The 14,203-nt window shown below is 51.7% G+C and overlaps 1 protein-coding gene across 10 annotated transcripts in view; it reads left to right on the top strand.

The window, feature by feature from the left end:
* CLCN6 (Cl-/H+ antiporter 6) overlaps window positions 1–14,203 on the top strand; it is a 38,007-nt gene that overhangs the window by 13,613 nt on the left and 10,191 nt on the right. For 7 of the 10 annotated variants that reach the window (XR_015555855.1, XR_015555854.1, XR_015555853.1 and 4 more), the window contains 14 exons: window positions 714–772; window positions 1,623–1,755; window positions 2,331–2,444; window positions 2,715–2,881; window positions 3,443–3,569; window positions 6,231–6,357; window positions 6,633–6,786; window positions 6,935–7,094; window positions 7,183–7,289; window positions 8,377–8,563; window positions 9,708–9,865; window positions 10,044–10,200; window positions 11,925–12,032; window positions 12,183–12,308. Coding sequence is in view for 4 of the 10 variants with exons in the window: in XM_087446811.1 (XP_087302937.1) it covers window positions 714–772; window positions 1,623–1,755; window positions 2,331–2,444; window positions 2,715–2,881; window positions 3,443–3,569; window positions 6,231–6,357; window positions 6,633–6,786; window positions 6,935–7,094; window positions 7,183–7,289; window positions 8,377–8,563; window positions 9,708–9,865; window positions 10,044–10,200; window positions 11,925–12,032; window positions 12,183–12,308 (1,884 nt within the window). In the remaining 6 variants the exon portion in view is untranslated. Of the gene's footprint in view, window positions 1–713; window positions 773–1,622; window positions 1,756–2,330; window positions 2,445–2,714; window positions 2,882–3,442; window positions 3,570–6,230; window positions 6,358–6,632; window positions 6,787–6,934; window positions 7,095–7,182; window positions 7,290–8,376; window positions 8,564–9,707; window positions 9,866–10,043; window positions 10,279–11,924; window positions 12,033–12,182; window positions 12,309–13,240; window positions 13,419–14,203 lie in introns of those variants that run through there. The other 3 variants (XR_015555856.1, XR_001390467.2, XM_087446812.1) reach the window with 3 other exon arrangements.

Raw genomic sequence — 14,203 nt, 5'->3', positions numbered from 1 at the left:
CATCGTCCTCATTCTCAGATGAGGAAACAGGCTTAGAGAGGCTAAGGAGCTAGCTCAGGACTCCACAGCAGCCCTTCTTATGGGCTATCCCAGACTCCCAGGCTGCAAGCTTGAGAAGTCTCAATTCCTTGTGAAGCGTCACTTCTAGACGGTTCCCTCTCATATTTGGAGGGGAGGGCGTTCCTGTGACTGGGAGTTGTCGAAGCAAAGGAGAGAAGACTTTCGTCCAGAGCTGCTTTTTGATCTCTCTCTGGCTACTGCCTCATCTCCTTCCCGTCGAGCTGCAGCCTCCCAGAAGTCACCTAAGAGGTGGGGGAGGCCAAGCAAGGACTGGGCGCAGCGTGAGGGTTTGCTGGACAGATTGGAAGGCGGTGCCCCAGGCCCTTCCTTACCCGCCTCCCCTGAGCAGAGCTGACTCGGTCTTCTCAGCTTTCAGTTCCTCCAGCCCCTCGCTCGGCTATTTCCCCTTTTTCTGTCTGACTTGTTGACTACGTACAAAATGCAATTGCTGAAGGTCCTAGAAATTTGGGGGCAGGAAAAGAAGTTCCTCCCAAAAGTAACTTCTTTCTTTCCAGGTTGTTATTCTGGACTCTTCCTTCTTGCAGCACGTCTGCCCAGGTGTGCTCAAGCAACGGGGACTCCCCCAGGGCTGTGGATTCCTGCAGATTTGGTCCCTGTGGACCGTGCTCTGACTTGGTTTTCTCTTGCTCTAGTTTCAGAGCATCTCTTTACGGAAGATCCAGTTTAACTTCCCCTATTTCCGAAGTGACAGGTATGGAAACGTTAGGAATTGGGTTTTTTTGAAAACAACAACCTGTTCATTTATAGCCGCTCAGACCCGATACTTGCTCATAATCTAGGCAGGCTGCATGCGAAACCAAACCGTTGGAAAGGAGGTGGGCTTTGAATTATTCTTCTGAAAATAAGCACAAGGGCCAAGCTGGCATCACTGTTTCTGTTTTGTCGTGACATAAGGCCTAGAAGCATCTCAGGCAATGAAGAAGGCAGTCCAAGATTAAAAACATAACCAAGAAAGTCCACAGGCATGTTATCAAGAATGTATTTTGTGTTCCAAAGCAATTCACTTGGTCAGCTGCCTTCCTGGGTTGGACAGTGCTCTTCTGGGTACTTTTTCGCCACGTGGGATTTGTGTGGGTGACTGTCCTGCACACTTTGCAAGGGGCCCAGGGTCAGAGTTGTGGTCCACCTTCTTGTCTTGGTATTTCTGCAAGTCATTGTTACTTGCACCTCTGCATGTCACCAGCACCTTGACATTTTCTCTGATGCTCTGGCTTTCTGAAAGGAAGATCTGGTGAGAATGTGGCTCAGCAGTGATTGCCACAAATCTTGGATCCATCTCCTGAGCTGGGGCTGAGATTCCGTGTTCAGAGTAGACTGGCGTCGAGGAACCCTCCACCTGGAGGACATCCGATTGGGGAGAGGGTTTGGCTCTTAGGGAAGCCATATTTGCTGCCGAGTCTGCCTCACCTGAGACCTGCGCTTCATAAGCTCTGACTTCGTGGGTCATGAGATGATGTGCTGGTGGATAAGGAAGTGAAGAACTGCCTTTTGCAGCCTGAGGGCCTGCTCTTAGATAAACCATCTCTCTCTCCTCTCCTCAGAGACAAGCGGGACTTCGTATCAGCAGGGGCGGCTGCTGGAGTCGCTGCAGCTTTCGGGGCTCCCATTGGCGGTACCTTGTTCAGTCTGGAGGAGGGCTCATCCTTCTGGAACCAAGGGCTCACATGGAAAGTGGTGAGGAGGACGTGTAGTGAAAAGCTTCTCCTAAACTTAACCATACCCCCAGAATTTAAATTGGACGTGTCTTACTCGATACATTTACCTTTTGTTTTGATGAGACTGCGAGGGTTGACTTTATTGGAAATTCCTTTTCTCTAGACACCTCTAACCCCCAAACTAGAGACTTTTCTATACTTTTCATATTAATGGCCTCCCCATCCCCAAATCAAACTCCTGTTATCCTCTCTTGATGAACCATCTGACATGAAAACATGAAACTCACTGTGGTCATAAGACTCGAACCCCAGTCTCCTACCTCAGGGTAGCGTGTTCTTCCTTCTGTGTTTACTGTTCCTTTTTGGCACAGGATCTGGTCCACAATAGGCTCTAAATAAATAGGCTCTCACAAGAGGCTGGTGAATGAGAACTTCTTATTGCCTCATTTACAGGTTTGCTCACTTTTTTTCCCTGTACCCAAACCTAGAGTTTGCAGGTTTCTGTGTGGAGCAGTAGGTTTTATGAGGATGTGTCGGGGAGAAAGGAGGACTTGTCACTATTGAGTGCTCTTGTTTTTGTCCCCTGTCCCCCAGCTCTTTTGTTCCATGTCTGCCACCTTCACCCTCAACTTCTTTCGTTCTGGGATTCAGTTTGGAAGTTGGGGTTCCTTCCAGCTCCCTGGATTGCTGAACTTCGGCGAGTTTAAGGTATGTTTTGTCCTTTCCCCCAGAATTTCTTTCTTGAGCCATGAAAATTGCTCTTAAGCAAAGTACCAGAGAGAAGAGATCGGAAGGGTAGGTACAGCTTCCAGTGGGGCGTCTCTGCCCCGTTAGTCTCCCGTGCATGCCGCGTGCTTGGTGTGGGCAGGCTTCCAGCACTGCACTGGCCCTTGTTTCTGTCTTCTCCGCTTCTGTCCCTTCTTGTTCTCATGGGCACTATGGTTTTTCTCTCTCTCTCTCCCTTGCCCCCTCTCTCAGTGCTCTGACTCTGATAAAAAATGTCATCTCTGGACAGCTATGGATTTGGGTTTCTTCGTCGTGATGGGGGTCATTGGGGGCCTCCTGGGAGCCACGTTCAACTGTCTGAACAAGAGGCTTGCAAAGTACCGTATGCGAAACGTGCACCCGAAACCTAAGCTCGTCAGGTACCTGTGCAGTCGCCTCCCCCCAGCCTGCCGTGGCTCCCTGAGCTTTGTGTGGACCAGGCCATCTCTCCCGAGGAAGGCGGTTATGTGGGCAGACCCTGCATCCCACACCAGCTTTGATGTCTCGTCTAAGACCGAGAATGTAGACGGGCTCATAAATCTCTATTTGTCAGACAGGCCGAAAGGCTGAGTCTGAGCTTAATTTATATGAGAGTTGCTGGTTGATGCCCAGCCTCTCCTGACTTGCCTCTAGGACACGTGATCAAGTCCAAAGGGTCAGTGAGACTCTCGCCTCTGGGACCCAAAATGGAAGACCATTCCATTCCTCGGAGAGAGATGATGTGGACGCACAGCCCACGTTACTGGCTGCCTACTTTTTATGTACAAATTGCTAGAACGCAGCAAGTCGCTGACAAATTCTGCGCATGAGCTGACTGACTGGGGCTGCTGTGCATGCTCTGTGGGGAAATGAAGGGTGGGGGTAGGCAGTGTTGTGTTTTCGCGTTCCCAAGACCAGGGTGTCTTTTTCTCACCTAGTAACAGCTGTGCTTTGCTTCCTAGAGTCTTAGAGAGCCTCCTGGTGTCTCTGGTAACCACCGTGGTGGTGTTTGTGGCGTCGATGGTATTAGGAGAATGCCGACAGATACCTTCTTCGAGTCAAATCGGTAATGACTCATTCCAGCTCCAGGTAACCCCAGCGCACCTGCTGCCTTTGCCCTGTGCCCACAAAGAAGGATCCAGAAATGTATGACTTGCCTCTATTTAGAGCTAATAGACGTGTTGGGTTCATTGATCCACACCTGTGTCAGATTGCTAAGAGACAGAGGAGTGTGTAGTAGTCTTTTTACCTAAGAAAGGGTGTGTGCCCTCTACCTTTTTCCTTTTGTGCACAGTCCTGGCCATCATAGAGGGGAGCTCTTCTCTCTCTCTCTCTCTCTCTCTGTCTGTTGAACGAAATCAATTGGAAACAAGCTCAGGCAGCGTACCGTCCGCCTCTTCTCCAAGCCCCAGTTTGCTCTTCTACCTTTCCACGACTGGAAGGCGCCTCCAGCCTCAGCCCCCAGATTGTGAGAGCCTCCTGTAAGCCAGGAGAAAGGAATGTCTGCCTCAGGGCGAGCGGTGATCCTGCCTCTTCCTGTCTTTCTGTGGTTCTACTGGGTGTAGGTCAATTCCTGGCATACGTCCTTCTTGCGTTTCTCCTTTCCCCTTCTTAGGAGAATGTGGTATTTTCCAGAACCTTTCCCTGAAAGAGCAGAGTCAATGAGGTAGGTGTTGGAGCTTACTCTACTCTGTGTTTTTGGTCCAACCCAGTGGGTCTGAGATCTAGACTGTGGTGGTTCTGGCCTCTAAGTGGAGGCTAGGGAGTGTTCACTAAGTGCCTGGTCTTGTTGTTGCCCCTGAGTAGCCCCTCGAGTCCCTCAGGGCCCCTGTGGGGCCTTTGTCTTGGGTGGCTGCCTCTTCAGTGTCCCCAGGAGCAGTCCAGAACAGCTAGAACATTTTAGATCAGGTCTTGGCAAACTGCGGTTCACGGGCCAGATCTGGCTCTTGGCAACCACTTGTGTTGGTGTAGCCCCCGAGCTAAGAATGACTTTTACATTTTTAAAGAGTTGGGAAAAAAAGAAGAAGATGCAACAGAGACTGTACAGTCTAAGGTGTTTACTGTCTGGCTCTTTACAGAGAACATTTGCTGAGCCCTGTTCCTGGTGATTCTCAAGGCCACTTCATTACCAGACCAGTATTTTCCAAAATGTGTTCTAGGAACAGTCATATATATGATTCAAAAATAGATGGAAAAGGATTCTGTGGTCAAATGGGTTAGCCAGAATTAAATATATTTCTTTAATACAGGACTTCACAGGGCCTTTGAAATTCCAGTAAGGGTTATGAATGTTTAGCATGTGTATTGTGTGCTAGGTATCCCACTAAGCACTTGACACACATGATCTCATTGGTAATCCTTACCACGGCCATGTTGGCTAGTATTATTATCCCCATTTTACAGATGAAACAACTGAGGGCAAATGAGGTCCTGACCAAGATCACTCAGCTGGTGATATATAACATGAGGGGGTATCATTCCCATCTTATAGATGAGGAAACTGAAGCTTCACAAAGTGGAATACCTTTCCCACGGTTCCTAGAGAGGGGCAGAGTGACAGTCGAATCCGTTTGGTTATGGAGCCCCTTTTAGCAGATACTCTGATTTGCAGCAAGTGATGTGGTGCTTGTCAGTGCATCTGACCGCAGGACTCTTTCCAGGGAGCCTCCAGGCCAGCTGTTCCTCTAGACGTAGTTGGGGAAACGTTGCATATGTTGACTGTTACGATCTGGTCTCAGCTTGTCCACCATTCATTGTTCTCCTGTGCCAGCTCCTCTCTGTAGGGGATAGGGGCCGCTGTCCTGTTTCCTACGGCAGCCTTCATCCAGCCCTATGGCCTGCCAGGTTCACCTGGTAGAATTACACAGACCCATCTCCTGGTCTTGTTACAGTGTCCACATAAGGGCATCTCTACAGTGTCATCAATAGAATTGAATCTGGACAGATCGTATCCTTAATGAACTTTGTAGTGACACTCTGTATCGTATGCCTGGTGATAGATGTGAAGTCCACCCCCTGTGCTATTGTACCATCAGCCAGAAAACAAGACCTCCACATACCCTTGCCCTCTCATGAGTCCTGCCCCACCAGGGTCTCACTTCCCACACAAAATAGTGGAGAGAGTGAGAGGTCTGAAGTGTGGAAAGATAATCTCGTCTTTTCCCACTTTGGGTTTATTCAGCTGGGTGGGTCTCGGGGGGAGAGGTGCCCAGGGACACGTTATCTGCATCCAGCCTCACGTGGAAGTGGGTTTTCTTCAGCAAATTCGGGGTGGAGGCTTCTTCTGTTTGGAACCAAAGTTAAGGCATCAGGCCAAACAGTACCCTGGACTCCTCCGCGAACACCTGTACACTCCTGGCCACTTGTCTGTCACCTGCCTCCTCTTTACACAGCCCATGGGGCTCTCCGGCCAGGCTTCCAGCTGCGTGACTTACAAAATTAGCCTTGGGAAAGGAAGCAGAGCCAAGTTCATGATGAATCACAATTGTAGGTACATTTTCATTATGAATGTGGATGAAAAGGGCCTTCATCCTGACGCTTCCATTCTCAGAATGCAGAAAACGTGACAGCACAGTTGGCTGCTCTTGGGTATAGATCTGTTTTTTGCCACCTGTTTAATTTATGGGTAAAGCTTGCAAGCCAGACTTTTTCAGCCTAGCGGGAGACCTCCCACTCGAAGACTCGAGTGCCTGGGCAGTTGTGCTGACTTGGTACTGACCTTGTACTGACATTTTGATTCCTGCTTCTTAGGTCACATCAGAAGATGTGAATTCAAGTATCAAGACCTTTTTTTGTCCCAATGAAACCTACAATGACATGGCCACACTCTTCTTCAATCCCCAGGAGTCTGCCATCCTTCAGCTTTTCCACCAGGATGGTGAGTATCTGTGCCAGCCATTCCTGGGTGATTGGGTTTGTTTCCAGGGAACAAATGAGGATTATTCCTCCACCCTTTCTGTTGGTCCTCAGACCCAGCCAGGCTTGCCCTTCATTCTGAGCAAGAACGGGACTGTTCCTTTGTAATACCAGCCAGACAAGATTAGAGTTTGTCCTCCAGTGTTGGGTACAGAAGGGCCTGGCAGGAGCCGAGGCGGTCTGGTGGGCCTCCACGGGCCTCCGGTAGCGGGCCTCAGGTCGCCTCTTGCCCTGCAGGTACTTTCAGCCCCATCACTTTGGCCTTGTTCTTCGTGCTCTATTTCTCGCTGGCGTGTTGGACTTACGGCATTTCTGTTCCAAGTGGCCTTTTTGTGCCTTCCCTGCTGTGTGGAGCTGCTTTTGGACGTTTGGTTGCCAATGTCCTCAAAAGGTACCGTGTGTGTGCGCGTGCATGCGTGCTGAGTGTGCACACGTGTTCATAATGCACAAGTGTGTGAACCATAGCCCCAGCTCCACCCCCACCCCCCCCCCCCCCCAGTGTCGTTCTAAGCCATGTTCCCGGTTTCTTTCTCCACCAGCTACATTGGATTGGGCCACGTCTATTCAGGGACCTTTGCCCTGATTGGTGCCGCGGCTTTCTTGGGTGGGGTCGTCCGTATGACCATCAGTCTCACTGTCATCCTGATTGAGTCGACCAACGAGATTACTTACGGGCTTCCCATTATGATCACCCTGATGGTGAGCACTCCCCCTCTAGGCCTCTTCCAGGTTCAGGGCTGAGTTCATCCCACAGCGGCCTCTTTTCCCGTTTCGCTTTGTGTTTCAGGTGGCCAAATGGACAGGGGACTTCTTCAGTAAGGGCATTTATGATATCCACGTGGGGCTGCGAGGAGTGCCGCTTCTGGAGTGGGAGACAGAGGTGGAAATGGACAAGTGAGGCCGTGATTTCTCTTCGTGTCCTGGTTTCAGTGCTTTTAAACTTAAGGGCCCGGGGGATCTTTGTATAAGGGTAGGAAGCGATAATTCAGATTCTTGGGTTGGAAGAAGGCGAACTGGTAAATAACAACAGGAAGGTCCTTCAAACAGCAAACGTGTTTGTTCCCAATCATGTTTGGGAATGTTGAGCAGCTCGGTGTGGCTGGGAGCTCGAGGCAGGGCAGAGGACAAAGGGGAGGGATGGGGGCCAAGGTCAGCAGGGCCGCTTCCTGGTTTTGTTTGGCTGCTGTGGCGTTCTGGTTAGATATGAAGTGAGGTCTCTGGATAGAGACTGTGTTACGATGGAATGTTTAAACTAAGGGTCTGCTGAGCCCTGTGAGTGAGAACTAGCCCCTTTGTGTGAGCCTAACAAAATGTCACACCATCAGTGGTGATTCTGCTGGGCATGGTCACCATGTTATCCACCAGCCCATGGATGGTCTGGGCCTCCTGTGTCTGGGTATCACGCAAGGCCCTTATAGTCTAATGTAGGGTCAGCAGACTTATGTAAAGGGGTGGATAGTAAATGTTTTCAGCTTTGCAGGCCATGTGGTCTCTGTCACAACAGTTCAGCTCTGCAAAAGCAGCCAAAGACGATTGTAAACGAGCGAGCATGGCCAGATTCGACCTGTGGGTTACAGTTGCCATCCCTGGGCTAAAGGGGCACCCACACTTCTTATTCCAGTAGTATAATTAGCCATTCAATGATGATACGTGGAATGTGCTGTGGAGTGCTGAGGAGGGGATGGCCAATACCCTGGGAAAGCAGATGGGGTTTGTGGCAAGAGGACATTTTGGATGGAGCTGAGGGATGAGTAAAGGCCCACCAATTTGACAGAGCAGGGAAGGGTGTTCTAGGCATGGGGAAGGGCATGTGCAAAGGGATGGAAGTATAAAGGAATGCATGTGTTTGTGGAGCTGCTAGAGATGGTTCAGAAGAGGGGCCCCACGTGGTCCAGGCAGTGCCAGCACAGCCGTGTTACGGCTTGCTCCAGGGTGCTGTGGGCTCCATCATGAGGCCGGACGGCTTCCCTCCCTCCCCCAGACTGAGAGCCAGCGACATCATGGAGCCCAACCTGACCTACGTCTACCCGCACACCCGCATCCAGTCCCTGGTCAGCATCCTGCGCACCACGGTCCACCACGCCTTCCCGGTGGTCACAGAGAACCGCGGCAACGAGAAGGAGTTCATGAAGGGCAACCAGCTCATCAGTAACAACATCAAATTCAAGGTAAAGAAAACAGCCCAGAGGAAAGGCAAGTGCGAGACACGTGGTCCTTGATACTCATACTGATCTAGTGCCGGCACAGCCGCTAGGTAGGTGGCCCCGGCTGGGTCTTAGGGAAACCGGCACTCTTCACGGTATGAGACAGTGAGTGTAGACGCGACAGCAAGTGTGGACTTTGTTAGACCATCAGGACGTGCGTCTATTCCGCCCCATAAGCACACGGACAGCATTTTCTAAACCGGCAGTTTCAGTATTTGTCATTTACGGTGTGCAGGCTGTATCCAGGAGGGTTCTAGAGTTGCCATCAACAGAAATGGACTTTGGTCTACTTGAAAAGGAAAAGCAATCAGTTGGAAGTTACAGGACCGACAGGACAGCTGAGGAACTGGAAGTGCTGCGCTCTGGGCAAGCAGGCGGCTAACGGGCACCCCTAAGGGTCCCAGGAGGCTTTGGCGCTGGCCGTTCTGTGCCCTTGGGTCACTCCCGATGTGCAATCCAGGCAGAGAGAGTCCCATTGCCTCATTTGGGTCATGTGCCTACCCCTTGGCTTTAGGGGTTGGGGTCACATAGATTGACAGTCCCACCAAGACACGAGTAGGGGTGGGGTTGTTCCCCACTGGAGGACTGAGGTGCTGGTCCCAAATCAGAGGAGTAGGATGTTGGGCCGGCAAAACCCAGGGGGTCGCCAGTGAGCCCTGGGGCTCTGAGAGGCCCCTTTGTTTTTGTTTTTTTTGTTTTTATTTTATTTTTTTATTTATTTTTTTCCCGCAAAGCCCCAGTAGATAGTTGTATGTCATAGTTGCACATTCTTCTAGTTGCTGTATGTGGGACGCGGCCTCAGCATGGCCAGAGAAGCAGTGCCTCGGTGCGCACCCAGGATCCGAACCCGGGCCGCCAGCATCGGAGCACGCGCACTTAACCACTAAGCCACGGGGCCGGCCCTGAGAGGCCCCTTTGAATCACCAGCCCCTGAGCCGCTGCGAAGGTTTCTTGCGGTTCCTGTGTCCGCATGTGTGGGTCTTGACCCTCGCTGTCACCCAAATCCTTAAGCTAAGTAGCTGCCGTGTTGGTGGGTGTGCCCACGCACAGCCATCCATGGCCTCCCTGGTCGAAGCCTCTGTCATCGTCACCTCTTCCCCGTCCACAGAAGTCCAGCATCCTCACCCGAGCCGGCGAGCAGCGCAGACGGAGCCAGTCCATGAAGTCCTACCCGTCGAGTGAGCTGCGGAACATGTGCGATGAGCACGTCACCTCCGAGGAGCCGGCCGAGAAGGAGGACCTCCTGCAGCAGATGCTGGAGCGCAGGTGAGAGCGCAGCTCCTCCCCCCACGCAGGCGCCGGCTGCCTGCGGCCTTTGGGGACGGTCAGCCCTCTGCTCGATGTTGCTGCTGAGCATCTTGGGAATTTGGGGAGTGGGCTGGGGACGCGGACGAGAAGCCTCCCTGCTGAGGGTATACTAGGCAGCGTCTGGTTTTTGTATCAGATACACTCCCTACCCCAACCTATACCCTGACCAGTCCCCAAGTGAAGACTGGACCATGGAGGAACGCTTCCGCCCTCTGACCTTCCACGGCCTGATCCTTCGGTCACAACTGGTCACTCTGCTCGTGCGAGGGGTTTGTTATTCTGAAAGCCAATCGGTGAGTCTCTCTCTTGTTCGCACTGGGATGCTGGAGGGCCCGAGGGTGGTGGGAACACATTCCCTGTACTTCAGGGAGAGAGAGGTGGTACTTGGTGAGTCCGTGGGCCAGCAGGCTGCTGTCGAGTGGCATGTGCAGCCCCACAGTTCCCTCGGCCTCTGACGGCGTCTGTCCAGGTGACACAAAGCAGGGGGTGAGTCTCGCTCGGGTCTTTTTCCACTTAGTCTCTGTACCTGTTGTCAAGCGTCCTTCTGGCCTGGAGGCTTTTAATACAGTTTCTACACTTTAATTTCTGGTATGAATGAGTTTTCTTACATGTGTTATCAAAAGAAATACCATTCTTCCCACTGATTCCCTGGAAGTGTTCTTTTTTTCTCTTTTGTTTGGTTTTTGTAGAGATAAGCAGGGGTAGGTGGGGTATGTTGTTCAAAGCGGTCCCTATAGCAACCTGGGACCCACTCACCCTCACACTCTTCATCCCTTTAGTTGGAGCCTGAGAAAGTTGCCCAGAGACCTAGTTTCCAAACTGACTCTCCTGGTTAGGTCCTGCCCATGGGAGGCCAGCCTGAGGTCACTCAGTCCAGCTGGCCTGCAGAAGAGCAGCTAAGGTGGGGCAGGGCTTGGGGGTGTGCTCTGTGGGGAGGACCAGCCTGGCTGGAGTGGGGTTGAGTGAGTGGAGCACAGGGGACAAGGGAGTTGGAGGAGCAAAGTGGGCCATATTACAGAGGGTCTTGCCAGAAGGCCAGAAACCAGCCAGGGCTGGCCTGATGAAGCACGGGCAGTCGGTGCTGCTTGGCAGGCAGTGGACGGAGAGCAGTGTGCAGGGTGGAGTTGAGGGAGAAAGATGGGGGCGGAGCAGTGACCAGCACTTGTGGTCACTGTGCCCAGCCTGAGAGCTGGTGGTGGCGGCCAGGTGCCCAGTGAAGGCCAGCAGCAGTGAAGCAGAGGGAGATCCAGGGGACCCCGAATGGAGGAAGAGGAGCAAAGCCACTGTGTGAGAGTCCTGCGGCTGCTGTATCCACTCGCCACAAACCAGTGGCTTCAAACAACAGAAATGTATTCTTTCCTAGTTCTCAAGGCCAGAGTACAAAATCCAGGCGTGGGCAGGGCCGTGCTCCCTCTGGAGGCTCCGGGGGAGGGTCTGGTTTGTGGTAGCAGCAGTCGTCAGCAGTCCTGGCCTTCCTGACTGTAGACGTGGCTCCCATCTCTGCCTCCTCGTCACGTACCTTCTCCCTGTATGTCCCTCCTCTTTTGATAAGGACACCAGTCATGGGATTTAGGACCCACCCTAATCCAGTATGACCTTATCTTATCTTAGCTTGGTTCCATCTGCAAAGACCCTGTTTCCCATAAGGTCACCTCCACAAGCACCCGGGGTTAGGACTTGGTGTCTGTGTGGGTCTACCCACACAGCTACTGTGAGTTAGCACTTCTCTTGTTTAAACTGCAGGATGACCCGTTTCCCTTTTACAGATGAAGAAAGGGAAGTTCAGAGGGATTAGGGGACTTGCCCAGGGAGACACAGCTAGGAATCAGCCGAGAACTGACTTTGGATCACGATGTCTGCCTCCAAAGCACCTGTTCTGGGCCCTGCTCTGTACCGCCTCGCTCTTGGTGGTGCCGTGGCCGGACAGATACAGACACAAAGGGAGCGGGGGGCCTCTAAATGGGACCTGCCAGTTGCTGTGCTTGGTGCAAGGACAGTGTCTTGGTTGGGATTGCAGAGCGCCAGCCAGCCGCGCCTTTCCTACGCCGAGATGGCCGAGGATTACCCACGGTACCCTGACATCCACGACCTGGACCTGACACTGCTGAACCCGCGGATGATCGTGGTGAGGAGGGCTGCCCCTTTGGGACACGGCCCTGGGAAAGGAGGCCAAGGGCCCGTCCTGTACGGACTGCTGCTCGTCTGTACCGTTTGCGTCTCATCCTGGTTAGGGCAAAACTGGCCACAGGTAACTTGTGTTACCCTTCCTCTGCAGGATGTCACCCCGTACATGAACCCTTCGCCCTTCACTGTTTCACCAAACACCCACGTCTCCCAAGTGTTCAACCTGTTCAGGACGATGGGCCTGCGGCACTTGCCCGTGGTGAATGCGGTGGGAGAGGTGAGTCTGAGGTTCAGGTGGAGGAAGGAGGCGGTTGTCTATCTACCCACCTTCTGGAAAGGATCCTCTAATCAAGGTGCCGTTTGTGAGTCAGGGCTTCTCAACCCGGAGGAGACATCAGAATCCCGCAGGGAGGTTTCTCAGACTAAAACCTGCTCTGCTGTTCTCCCACCAGCAGTGAGGGGAGAGAGTGGATGGATGGGGACTGGTGTAGCCCCCGAACCTTTGCCCTAGTGTCTCCTTTGATTCTTATACGCTGTTTCCTGCGTGGCCAGCAGATGGCGCCAGTGTCTCAGTGGCTTCCTTTCTGCAGGCCAGGAAAGCTTAGGGCAGACTCTTCTAAAAGGTTTCCCTTCGCCTTTGAGGGGAGGAGCCTGTTACGTGTTCCTCTGTCCCTCCTGTTATGGGAATTTGTAACATTATATGAGAGAATTTCAAGGAAAATACTTGGAGAGTTTTAAAAGATACAACACCTAGTAATTATTGCTACAGACTTTTCCATTTTTTCTGTTTCTTAGAACTTCATTTTTTTCTTACTACATGAATATTATTGTTTGATTGTAGAAAAATAAGAAAATACAGATAAGCAAAAACAAACAGAAAGAAAAAACAAACCCTTATCTCCACAGAGGTAGTAGCCATGTTAACTTTTCAAGGTGTATCCTTTCAGTCTTTTTTCTTCGGATCTAGAAATGGAGGTTTTATATATCAAGTTTTAATGAAAATGTTATCACTATTTATATTGTTCAACAGCTTAATTTCTCACTTAATCTATAGGCAATGACTTTCAATGGCAGAAAACATTCACTTATAATATTTTAAGGGCTCTATAGCATTCTGTTGTGTGGCTGTCCAGTCAGTTATTCAGCAGTCCTCTACTGTGGAATTTTGAGTTCAATTTCCCTGTAGCGGGCACCCTTGTATGTCGCCAGACTGCCCTCCAGGAAGCGACAGCTCTCTGCAGTAAGTGACCCGCAGCAGGACGCTGGCACAGCACAGCTCGTTCCCACCTGACTTTAGCTGCAGTGGACCAGACTGTGTCCCTTGAAACACAGCTGCGCTGACAGTCCTCACAGTTTGCAGTGTGGGGTACCCACGTCGGTGACCAAGGTGAGCCACTGCAGTGACTGTGAAAAATGACCTTGCAGGAGAAACTCGTTTCTCCATTCTCGCACACTCCACCGTCCTTCGTCACCAGATGGGGGGCGTTTTCCCCACACCAAGCAGTTCTCTGATTCTCTGGACACCAGCCGGGTGTCTTACAATTCAACTCAATTCTGACACGATCCTCCTGGAGGCAGCGCCAGATCCCACAGGTTAAGGGCTCAATCCCACAAGACTGCCCCCCTTCCCCCCTTCAGATGCCAAATTGCAAGTGCAGGTTGTCACTTGTGCTTCCGACCAGCTGGCTGTACCCTATACCTCAGAGGTTCCCACAACCTCCTGCTCATAGAACTCAGGAAGGCAGTTTACTTAGTAGATTACTGGTTTGTGATAAAAGGATGTCACTCAGGAATGGCCAGATGGAGGAGACGCAGAGGGCAAGGTGTGGGGAAAGGGCGCCAAGCTTGCATACCCTCTCTGGGTGTACCGCCCTCCTAGCACCTCTGCACGGTCACCAGCCTGGAAGCTCTCTGAACCCTGTAGTTCGGGGATCTAGTGGAGGCTTCACTGCATAGGCGTGATTGATTACGTCTTTGGCGTTGATGATGGATTCGGCCTCCGGCCCCTCCCCCCACAGGTATCAGGTGGGACTGATAGTTCCAGCCCTCTGGTCCCATGGTTCTCCAGGCTCCATCCTTAGGGGCTTTCTGAAAGTTACATCAGTAACATAAATTCAGGTGTGGTTGAAAGGGGCTTGTTATAAATAACGAAAGACAACTTTATTATTCTTA

The sequence above is a fragment of the Ceratotherium simum genome, chromosome 22 (genome assembly GCF_057802395.1).
Source record: "Ceratotherium simum simum isolate JZ-2026a chromosome 22, ASM5780239v1, whole genome shotgun sequence".
Lineage (NCBI taxonomy): Eukaryota > Metazoa > Chordata > Mammalia > Perissodactyla > Rhinocerotidae > Ceratotherium > Ceratotherium simum.
This window is presented reverse-complemented; position numbering and strand designations above follow the sequence as displayed.